The sequence below is a fragment of the Neodiprion fabricii genome, chromosome 4 (genome assembly GCF_021155785.1).
Source record: "Neodiprion fabricii isolate iyNeoFabr1 chromosome 4, iyNeoFabr1.1, whole genome shotgun sequence".
NCBI classification, from domain to species: Eukaryota; Metazoa; Arthropoda; class Insecta; order Hymenoptera; family Diprionidae; genus Neodiprion; species Neodiprion fabricii.
The window spans coordinates 8,974,317-8,986,631 of NC_060242.1; the positions used below are offsets into that span (position 1 = coordinate 8,974,317).

At 33.9% G+C, this 12,315-nt stretch overlaps 1 protein-coding gene across 2 annotated transcripts; it reads left to right on the forward strand.

The window, feature by feature from the left end:
• The first annotated feature begins 749 nt into the window (after window positions 1-749).
• On the forward strand, window positions 750-8,385 carry LOC124180939 (CDGSH iron-sulfur domain-containing protein 2 homolog). 2 transcript variants are annotated; one of them, XR_006870345.1, is made up of 5 exons: window positions 750-924; window positions 1,094-1,188; window positions 1,354-1,470; window positions 7,869-8,010; window positions 8,071-8,385. XR_006870345.1 is itself a non-coding variant. In XM_046566893.1 (4 exons), the coding sequence occupies exons 1-4, from the start codon at window positions 828-830 to the stop codon at window positions 7,953-7,955; spliced, it is 396 nt and encodes a 131-aa protein (XP_046422849.1). In that variant the 5' UTR covers window positions 751-827; the 3' UTR covers window positions 7,956-8,385. The 2 variants fall into 2 exon arrangements, 1 of the variants encoding a protein (XP_046422849.1); XM_046566893.1 differs by having other exon boundaries at window positions 751-924; window positions 7,869-8,385.
• The last annotated feature ends 3,930 nt before the right edge of the window (window positions 8,386-12,315 follow it).

Genomic DNA, 12,315 nt, shown 5'->3' on the forward strand with positions numbered 1-12,315 from the left:
ACTTTCATTCTTCATTCCAGTTAATTTGTTACTTACCTCGTGATAGATTCAATTTCCTTATTAATTTTTATATTCATTCAAGAACTTGCATAATTTTTCTTAATAAAAACCCGATTACAGCTTCTAAATTTTGGAAAAACTCATAAAATATGTCTTCGACACATCTTTAACATACTTCCAGCAAAGAAAAAAGTGTCTCGGAATTTTGTGGTTATTTTCAAAACTTGAGACATTGAATTCTTTCAATTCATAATTTTAAAAGTACTCAACAAAGCAGAAAAAATTCTTCATAGGAACATTCTTGAAACGATTAAAACTAGAAATAAAGTAGCTCAAAATTATTTCAAAATATTTGCAGCTCAAAGTTGATGTAAAAAACTTTGAAAAAATAAATTGAGCATCTTAGGGAGATTCGATATATTCAGGTAAATATAAACGATACAGGTTCATATATTTGATTAACATTTATTTTGTCGTCGCATAATTTCGGCATACATAATATTTCTTGTACGGGATTTTCTCAAATTTTTAGTTTCACGATGACGACGGTATGTTACCAATGTCTTGCACGCGATAGTTGTTGGTTATGAAGAACTTCTCTTACCGACGTGGTCAGTTGCTTGGTTGATAAGCGCGAAACTGCTAATATTCTCAAACCCGGCCAAACCCGGCACACTGTTACGCAAAATAACCTAGGGGTATCAGTCCTTATGTAATACTCTATCTCGCTTGCACAGTGACGAACGTATTCTGTGCACTACTTAGATAGGAAACACGCGGTCCATTCTCTTATGTCGATGGGTAGCAGTAGCAGCCAGTAAGGCAACATGGATTCTGTGGCAAACCTCGTTAAGGTTTCAGTTCCAAATTATTTGGCTGGATTACCGATTCCATCGTCGATCGGAGGATGGTTTCGACTGGGAGGTATTTATTACTCATTGCCAGTCAATTATACAAAAAATAAAGAACCATTGCATGATTATAGCCGATGACAGTTTGTCTGAAGCACGATTACTGACAAGTGTTTCATTGCATTGCGAGAAATGGGAAGTTACCGTTCGAAATGCAGTAATCTTGCGGTTTCTATTTTCAGTTCGCGACTGGTTATCACTGATACCGCCAACTGCCCTGATGGCCGGAATCGGTTTCATGTCATACAGGGCGTTTTGCCCTCATGGAAGGCCACCGGTAGGTAAAATTTAATGAAGTCTGAAGAAATATTTACGGTAAAACGTATTGCTCCATCCGACATTGAGCAATTTCCTCTCGCTTTAATTCATTTTATTCTTGTTGCGTATCCTTGACTATTTTACTTTCCACTATACGTCATTATACATGGTATTTACTTTTTAGCCCTCCAGTCACATAAATCCTAAGATAAAGAAGGACTCCGCCAAGGTTGTCGACTCCATCGATGTAGAAGATATTACTGAAAAAGCTGTTATGTGCCGCTGCTGGCGGAGTGAGAATGTGAGTCGATTATGTTAATTGAGAATTTAGAAGAATATAAGCTATAGTTATGCTTTCTGTGGCAATGATTATTCAATTAGCATGTACCAAAAATTGCTGTGATAATCAAAAATTCAAAAGGAGAAAATTTGGATACTGATAAGATATATGTTCAAATCACCTGGAGTCTAGAGGGTGTTCTAGAACTGAATTCAGAAATGTAAGTGGATAATAAAATAGGTCGAGTTAAGTTAATTAACCTTCACAACTTGCAGTGTTTGAAACGCCATTTGCAAGATACAGGTGGTTAAAGAGTCGCATTAATCCAATCATATGTTTGATTCGATGCGTTTGTTGAGCTCGATTCTGCATCAAAGCCAGAGGACGTAATTTCAAACACTTCTTGTAAGAACTGGTTTTTGTAAGAAAGTTGGATATTGAGAGTACTTTTGTTTGGAAATTTCACATTTGTGAATGTAGACTCGCATCAGCCATTAAGTACACTTATCAACCAGACTGCTGACTAAATATGCTGGTGCCAAGTGCGATACTTTACACTAGTCATGTTTTGTGAATGCTACTTCAGAGACCATATTGTTTTTCAAGGTACATTTACTCTCCTTGACCCCTATATTACTTTCTTGAATCTCTGCATTTAGTTCTGGGATACCTTCTATTTGTACATGGTAATAGAATATCTGTTTGATAATTTGTCACGTGGCAGCACTGTTTAAAGAACTACCTGTGTCTGTAAAATCTAAACCTTATGTCTATAATTTTTCACAATGATGATAACTTTTCTTTTCCTTGGACACTTCTAGAAATGATAAATTATTGAGATGCCTTACACTTTTTAATGAAAATATTCAAGAAATTGGTTTTTTCCCCGGCAGTCGTATACCTTGTCTCTGTTAACATTTGATCGTTAATGAAATTTACTCTTGGATGTATACATCTAATAGGTACAGATTTTTATAAAGAATTGGTTAATTGCAGTTTGAATTTACTTCTGAGAATATTTGTGGAAAAATTTTTGGTACTGTTTTATATCGTTACGTGCTTTGAACAATGCGAGTTCTGTAGAAAAATTTACAATGGTAGGTTTATCCTGTTGAACTCAAAATATCTGTTTAACCCTAGGACCCTACATATGGGTACCCCTAACCCCACATAATTCTTGCAGCCTGCTAAAATCATTTATGTTTCTTTGTTCAATCGAATTTTTGACAATGAAATATTCATACTAGATTTTTCTTGCATATACTGTTGTATCGAATGAGAAAAAAAAACCTCCTACGACAAACAGTCCGTTAGCAGGGTTGATTTGAAGTTCTGGGGGCGTGCGTAAGCTATGTGTAGGTTATTTGATTCATATAGATAGTGTAGCGCCCTAGGGGTAAAAATTAATCCGATCTCCGAAATTGTTTTCTGAAATTTTCAAAACAGAATCAGTGATTTACAGTACCTATATATTAATTTATTTATATTGTAAAAAGAGTGTAATGATAATGATCAAGTCAAACTCCAGATCATCATCTCAGCAGTATGAGCATATTTGATTGTTAATTGTCTGGTTTGTAATTTGATAAGTTACGTGTTTTATGAACTGCATCACCAACTTCAGTTCTTGTACTATTTTTATCTTGATGCCTAGATAACGCATCAAAATAATCTTTGTGACAAGCTTTTGACAAATTTATATTAAAATTATCTCAAAAAGTTTTTAAACATTTACTGGTATGCTTGTTTATCATCAATTGAAAAACAGCATGCATGATTCATTTAAATTCAAGTTTCTTTGAACAGATTAAGGTAATCATTAATATAGTACAGAAGGTTTTAAAACCATCCAATTTTAGATTTGTTGGAAAAATGTTGATTACGCCAAATCTAAATTTACCTACGATAAGGCACTATCATTTTAGGAGTTGTCCAAACTAGATTTAATCTGAAAAATATAGAATTAATACATAACGTAGCGCCATTTGATCAATTACCCTACTGGTTGATAAGCTTTGCAGCATAGAATGTTGTTTACTATGTAACAGTTGGACCCGGTCGTATTTAGAGGCTATTGCGTTATCTCTTAACAGCGGCGTTACTGGATCAACACCCAGGAGGCTTCACCGCATTTCAAAAGATAAGATCTTAAACGAACTCCAATGATTCAAGTACTTTCCAACAACTCACATGTACTACATCATTCGACTTCTTTTATTGCTAACATCTAATTCCGTGAAAATTGAGATTTGATCAATCTGAAAGCAACAGGTCGACTTTGCAGCAAAATACATTCAACCTCTTTTCGGCAGAATCATCCTTTGCTAAAAAAGAGACTGATCCCGAGATTAATCAAATGTTTGAATAATTTCCACGACTGCAAATCAACTGATTATTTTCAATCTTACTGACAATGAGCATTGCGACATTCTAAAAAGTTCTAATATAATGAGAAATTGCGATCGTAAACGAAGGTTTCAAATGAGGCGATATGAGGTGTTGAATGTTTCATTGCCCAATATGAAGCATGATTGTGAAATTTCTAAGTATCACATTGAAATAACAGATGTTTATTTATGGTACCAAACTCTTTACCGGAGACCAGATCCCCAATTAAACCAAAGTTTTTTTAATGACTGTTCTGTTAAAGAAATTATTTCGAAATGAAATTAGTGGATAGAATTTGAAACAATTGAAACGACTTTAAATAAGCTGACAATGTCCGTAATTCCATTTGAAATAGTTGGAGAGATTTCAAGTCACAAAGTGCTGTGAAATTGGCACCAAATGTTACATTACATAACACCGGCCCTGAATTTACGTGAAGTTAGCATATCAACTGTCAAATAAAAATAAAACGGTGTTATTTTTGCATGCAACCGAGTTCTATAGTTCCTGATACATATTCATGATGGTTCTAGAGATCAAACCCAAAAAAGTCCATCAAAAATAAACCTGAGGTCTTTTCGCATACAGCCAAGTTCTGTAGTTCCTGATACATTATAGTGATAGTCCTGGCGATTCAACGCAGAAAATTTGGCGATAAAAAAATTATTTACCAACCTCTCGTAGCAATTTTATAGTGTCGCACTCCAAATAACCGTTATATACCGGCTTGCCGTATTTTTATTTACACGAGTTCTCATAAGTTCCGGCGGAGTTGTATCATGTCCGAGGTTTTTCTGAAACAGTTCCGTCGAAAGTTTTTTTTTTTTTTTTTTCAACAGTTTACAACAATTTGGTAACATCGAATTTGCTTCGTTTTAGCTTCGCTTCATATGCTTGAGATTTTTCAGAAATAGTTTCGTTGAAATACATTTTTTTAACAATTTTTTATTTCTCCAATTTCATTTTATGTGAAAGTTCCAAATTAATAAAAAATATTCTCCGAATAAAAGTTTGTTACGGATTTGATGTTCACGTGAGAAATTTTACAAAAATCCAAATAATTGTAAGTATAATAATTCGTCAATTATAGTCAGTACAGTAGACTAGTTCTGATATGTTACACATTATCGCGGTACATACATGTCGAAGTAACTGTAACGTGTGAAAATAACATTCTTTTTCGACTTATTGTTAGTCAAAACTTTAGACCAAGCGCTCTTCATTTACGAATAACTCGACGCCCCTTTAAAAGTAGCATGATCCAGATTTCTTACGAAAACATGTTGCGATAAAAGCATGTTGTGGTTTTTATCGCGAGGACTAGCACCTTTCGATTTTCATCGCGAAAACTAGCATGTTTCGATATTTATTGCAAAAACTAGCACGTTTTAATGCAGATTAGTAAAAGTGTAAATAATGCCCGGTATAAAAATCTAAAAAAAACTGATTTAGTCATCTCCAATAATACGCAATAGTTGTTACACTCTTGTAGAAAGATTACGCATAGTTTAGGTAAGGACTACTTGATATAGATATAATGAAAAATACATATTTGTATTGATAAAAAGTCTGGAACAAATTTAAAACATCTGTAACGAACCTGTAAAAAAGCATTTATTTTTCTAATATCTGCATCGACAACTCAATTTTGAAGATAGTAAGTTTATTTTCTCGCGAAAAAATACACTTTTAACCAGTTAAAACCGCTAAAATAATTATACAATTATGAGGATAAAACTGAACTACATTTTTCTATTTGCAAAAAGATTAACATGTTTAGCTGGTAACTCTGGCTGATAACTTCGGCTTCATCCAAATCGAAAAATCAAGAAGGATAATAAAGATGAATATTAGAACTTACTCAAAAACTCGAAATAGGCAGACCCGATTTTTATATTGTTTGATATATGACGTAACGTACTACGAAATTCCCGGCGTTTTTTTTTTTTTTTTTTTTTTTTTTTTTACATAAATTGTTGTAATTTGATACATTTTCAACAGAAAAATTTTGCGATGGACTTTGCACTCTTACGTATACGATTAAGATATTGTATATTTAATAGAATGTTCCAGATTAGTGTTATGGGGATATTTTTTATATTTAATGCATTATGTGCACGTCACAACATTAAACAAAGCTGCAGAGCACACTGAGAAATCTTATCTTTAATAACTAACATGATAGGAAGAAAATAATACTTGTTCATAATCTCACAACTTGATGTGATAACGTGGTACAGTTTTTTTTTTTTAGCTCACTTAGTGCTCGACTGCCAATTATGGTTGCTAGCTCAGCTTCGGGGCTATTTTTAATTACTTCCGATCATTGAAAATCATTACTATTACTAATTTTGTCTTAAAAACATGTGAAATTCACATATTTGAATCATAAATATTTTTTTCTCGATCAATACTTACAAATATTTTTTGAAATCAACAAAATTCAAATGGAAATATATTAATGACGTAAGGGAGAGTTGCATAAAACGGGGATGTACTGTTTTTTATACTAATAGAGTAGTGCTATCTATCGGTCGACTCTGTAGGCTTGTACTGAAAGCCATTGGTTCGTTTTCAGCTATGCATAATGAAAATAAACACCAGACACGTACGTGGAGAGCCATTAAGTGTTTTGGTTAGCCCTCCGTGTAAGGATGCCGGGTAGCGTGAAAGCTTGGATTATAAAAAAGAGACAGTATACCTTTGAATGCATGTACTTTCCTAATAGGATCAGGCAAAATTGGGAGCTTTGGTGCAGAGTAAAATGGGGATATTCGCCCGCGTATATTTTTGCGCTATCAATGCTGTAAACGAACAAAGTCAGGTTATTGAACCAAAATAGATTATTCATCGATTTCAAATGCCTAGTAATTATAAAAGGAAGTCGAACCAGCAGTCTTAGTCCAAAGATTGTTCTAGTGTTAACGACGCTTATACCATAGACTATGTTTGTGACTATCGTGATCAATATAAATAAATAGCGTTTTTGTAACTTTTTCTCGATTTTAAGTGTAACTTGACTCTCCAATATCTCGTTCCAACTTTAAATAAATAGCAGTTTTGATCATTTTCCTATAATCCCCATCTTAGAAGAATGGGGATTCTTGCACTCGACGATAAGATAATTTTTTTTGGTCCAATGATAAAACATTCGAAATGTTCCTGTTAAATAGCCAGATAAAGGCCTACAGATGACGGACACGAGTAGACGATGTCCCATTAATCGAAATAGCCAAATTATATCGATTCTCCCACTAACGTCTCCGTCTTATTCGATTCTCCCCTACTGTACAAAATTAACCCAAGTCACTTACATCGGGTCCAGTTGAACCCAACACCGACTTTAACGTACAATTTTAGCCAGCGCGCTTGAATCAGGGTTGTTTATGCAAATAGAATAAAAATGATTTTGAAAATCTTTTAGTCTAAGAAATCCCATGTATGTATTGTGTATTTTTTCACTTTTTCCTTCAAGAATTTCTTCCACATCCCCCATCGGTCTTTTGCTAAAACTAACATTGGAGTCCATTTTTGAATTGTTAAATTTTGTATGAGAAGTTTGTTCAAATCGTAACTACACAACGTAATGTTATTGACTGTGGCCTGAGTGACCCCGTGTAAGTAATTTGGAAGTTTTTATAGGTGCAGGTGACTAGAGTTAATAACAACAGAGTTTAGTTTTACCCAGGATCCTGTGAGGTTATTAAAAATTGATAGTACGGAATTCATGCAATCACGAAATCTTGTGACTCTTTTTCTTCCTACATATTTCAAAAGATACCATTGTTTAAAAGATTCATATCTGTAGTCATATGTAGAAATTAGATAGTTGAAAAATACTACTGTAACCGAATAAATGTTTTCCGCTTATCAAAAAAAATTTCTAGATCTATGTAATAGTTGTATTAGCAAAGTTTAATTTCCCGGGCTGATTGCAAATTGAAATCGTTTATCTGGGCTTAACATAAGCAAAACTCTACATATATTTTTTGTTTACACTCATTGATCAAGAGGTGTATTTGTTTTTACAGTGGCCGTACTGCGACGGCGCTCACGGACGGCACAATAAGGAAACCTGTGACAACGTAGGACCTCTTGTTATCACAAAGAAGAATTAGGGACTTTTTAACAAAGTACTGAAAATCAAGGCCCATTACACACAGGGACATGCGAGTATGTTATCATATAAGTAGTTAATTACATATATCGAGTCATATCTCTTACCCTTTACAGACAGTATATCTCATCATACAAGTCATTGCAACTGATCAATCAGATTAACCAGAATTATATAGAGAGAGTTGCCAAATACAGGGAAGAGACTTACTCACTATATTCAGCGAGAAATCTTCGAAATTATCATTTTGCGCAACTGAGTTTACTAGTTGTCATAGTATCATCACAAAAACTGTACACGTAAGAAATGAACGGACGAAATTTGTAAATTTTTTGATATTCATTGTTGTCTTCTATTTTTGTTGCGAAGTGTCCTAGAGAAGTTGTATATCTGCTGTATTAATTTATGAATAAATCAGATTATATTCAATAGGTAATGGGTTATACAATGTGGAATACTGAGTTACAAAAATATCCCATTTGATATCTGATTTCATAATATTTATCGTTTGTTAACATTACAATATTATGGATATGATTGAATGTTAATATTTACACAGGATGTTTTTCAGATTCCGAGCACATAATTTACTTGGAATAATTATCGTTGAAAATCTCGGAAATAGAAAAAACAGCTGTTTAGCTATGCTGACTTGATATTAGTGTTCAAACAGTTTTCAAGTACATTGGACAAGGTTTAATTACATCCTATTCATACGATATACGTATGTGTTGCTGATCATTTATTGACTTAACCCATTAACGCCCGAAATGATACTTTTCATATAGTCATGTTTGACCGATTGCCAACAACGCTAGGACAATGGGATTTTGATAAAAATTGGTACGCTATTTGCAAGGGTGCTCTTTTAGAATATCGAGGTTAGAAGCCATGAAAATTAGATTTTCTATGGAAAATTTGCAATTAAAAAACAGCGAAATTCCGGTGTAGTTTTTTTGAAAAACTATTTATATCGAACCTCTATAATACTCAAATCAGACTCTTTTCTGCAAAAATTGTGGAATTTTTATCTGTAGTTTAAAAACCTATTGGTTAGGAATTTTTTTTCATCAATTATTTTCAAAATGGCGGCTCGAAAAGGGTGAAATTTTACGTAAAAATCAAATAATGGTTTCTTGCTTGATTTCTCGAGCTAATTGTTATATCTTGGGTTCAACTTCGGATATAACCTTGATTCAGTGTTTGAATTTAGAAAATTATGGAAATTTTGAAAATTAAAAACGACGGATTCAAGATGGCGGATGAAATCATTGAAAAAATGTTATTTGGCGCAAAAATTTTGTTCCTAGGGTTTTCAGGGTCGCTGATTACGAATCTGAGGTCAGTTTTGAAAAAATACAAAATGGCGGATTCAATATGGCGTTCCAAAAATCAAAACTACATAGACTGTGCTGTTGCCTTTATCCGCTTTAGTGATAACCACGTCCTTGTGTGATTTAAGGAATTCTTGGGCTTTCTTATAATTAGTATTATGCTCTCTAGAATTACCATTATGCTCATGTGTGACTTGAATGTGATTTGAAATTTGCCTAGCTATGTTCGACTAATGTCTGTCCTTTGTTATAACATCTTTTCCTGTCAAAACTGCCTCAACAGCACATATTAACTCGTTTACAGGAATGTCTTTTTCACTATACAGTAATCCATGTTTTGGACCGAGAGCTAGCAGATTGTGGATATTATTTGGTATCTCGTGCTTAGTAAAATTAATACACCAGCTTTTTTGTACATCTACTTTGTGCAGTATTTTACTTTCTGATGCATTAAATTTGTTGATGTTGTTTATTTTAATGTTTAGAAAAGTTTTTTCTGAACTCTTAATATCAGCGTTAAATTTAAAAAGTTCTTGTGGACTCGGATTAATCACATAATTTAGATTGAAGAACATCAACAAACTAAATGCATTAGAAAGTAAAATAGTGCACAAAGTAGATGTAGAACATATGCTGATATCGTTAGATATGTCTTCTCTATACATGTATACGAACATACTTACTAATTTAGTCACAGCGATCATAAAGAAAAACTGGGCTTAAATAACAAAACACACAGCCATTGCTAAGATGGAATTCGTGAAAGCTATTGATATATGCGTGAACTCAACGTATTTTATACGTAATAACAATTTTTACAAACAAATCTATGGAGTAGATATGGGGTCACCAATTAGTCCATGTGTAGCTAATTTAGTAATGGAAAAATTAGAACAAACGGTCATTGATGCGCTTCCGTTCGAATTAACTTTTTTATAAAAGATACGTGGATGATATAATTACGTGTGTGCATAAAGATAATATCCGACCTTTATATCCACGCATAAAATTCACGTATGAAATAGAAGCAAACAATCCCTTCTTGCTATTTGTAGATAAATTAGATCGAATACAATTTCTTTTTTACCATCACTGGACGGTTCTCTTTCAGGCTGACTACTGGTCAGGGAATTCTGGAAAACCTGGAAATGTCATAGAATTCTGCAATTCTCGAATAGTCAGGGAATCGTTTACTATATACTTTTTTCATACCAATATTTCCCACAGTATTTTTTAAGCTTTAGATTAATTAGATCGAATACCAATTTTCTTACCATCACCGGAAGGTTCTCTTCAAACTTTGACTATTCCTAAATATTACCTTACAAACGACTGTGCGTATCAGCTGGATGGGACAGTGTGACCCAAGTGACGGTTCGTACTTTCGTTAAAAAAAAAAATTGTTTGGAAAATACGTATATTTTTTTCAATTTGTTATAACGAATTTATTCAAATTGTTCAAGGAAAATTATAAAATTTTTGTCTGGAAAACCTGGAAAAGTCAGGGAATTTCGTGATGGAGAATTAGTGGCCACCCTGATATATTTTTTCATTGAAAATTATATTCACTAGACGTTGTATCTAAACTTCAGGAATTGGTTCTCCAAGACCAGGTTTGAAAGTTCAGACTTTCAGATATATATTGTGGCACACTTCAAAATCCGAAAAAATAACAGTTACGAGTAAATCTATAAAATGTTATACATTGTGTATATTTGAAAACTCCATTCTCTTATATATTATATAACGTAGCATTTCTCGAGATAGTTGGGTAACTGTCCAGAAAGGTTTGTCGGCCAGGGTAGCCCGGTGGTCAGATCCGTCACCTGAAAAGCGAAATCTCCCGGGTTCGAATCCGGGTCAAGCCTAAGCCCTGAACCATTTTTCGCGAAATCACCGAAATGCACATCACACTTAATACAGAATTATTCTGAGGTCAGACCTTTTATCAATCTGGGTCTGTTACACGCTCCATTGATTTTCCAAAGATCTGCGATAGCTGTATTTTGTTAGCTATAAGAATGGTATAAATCTAAATTTATTCAACATTCCAAATGGGTACTTATTCGAATCAATCATTCGACGTGCATGCGTATTTCTATCGGCTATCTCATACCAAATCACACAATCGTTCATCGCCTACACTGCTATTGCTTGAAGGAAAAGAAATTGAAGAGGAAAAATACTTTGTTTCACATAAAAAAAACTTTTCCTTTTCTAGTGAAAGTAAATGATAATACTCTGCAAAATATATCCAAAAAATATCGCTACACTGTTATTCTTGAATTAGCACTTCTGAAATTGTGAGTAGGAACGCAAGTTTTTACTTAGTACTACTAATTTAAATGGCTCGTAGTGGGTCTCGTGCGCTCGTGTACGATAATAAACGAGGAATTGAGTGAATAGGGCTCGGTTGTAACAAGGTTGTTATTGTAGCCATGGGACTGAGTATAATTTTAGTCGAATGAACCAATTGATAACAATGATACCGCGCGCGCTTGTATAAACGGAGCGCGGAACTCCTTAATATCAGATTGCCTCGGACCGACCTTAGTATCGAAACACTACCATTGCTTCATTACTAGTTATGAGTAGGCACCGTGCAGCATATTAACAACGTATCACACTGTACGCATCTGAAATGCACTTTGAATGTTTCTTTAATGAGCGTTCATCGGTTGGAAATTGGCTATCTCAACAGGGCATGGAGAAACGGACATCACTTTCAGTGTCACCTTTATTACAGCCATTGTCTTCTGGTCAAAAACAATATGAGAATTGTAGTTTCATCTGAGCTTCGCAACTTTAATCTGTTGGAGTGTTCTTATTCAGAATTGCATATACATAAAATGGGGCTGTTAGGCCCTCTTTCGCGTTTGAGATAGGCGGACTTTGATATTTGGAAGTATATGGGTCATTCCATGTCAATTCAACGACGTTGCGACGGTGACCCTCTTAGATTTTTATGATTTTTTAACATGTTTTTGTACATATAGAAAGAAGTCCTCAGCTCAATTTTTAGCTCTT

What these genes read in the sequence shown, in the direction of transcription:
- LOC124180939 (XM_046566893.1), top strand. Translation starts at nt 828, where the DNA reads ATGGATTCTGTGGCAAACCTCGTTAAGGTTTCAGTTCCAAATTATTTG. An exon ending in AGGATGGTTTCGACTGGGAG is followed by an intron (nt 925 to 1,093) that starts GTATTTATTACT and finishes TTCTATTTTCAG; the next exon opens with TTCGCGACTGGTTATCACTG. An exon ending in GCTGCTGGCGGAGTGAGAAT is followed by an intron (nt 1,471 to 7,868) that starts GTGAGTCGATTA and finishes TTGTTTTTACAG; the next exon opens with TGGCCGTACTGCGACGGCGC.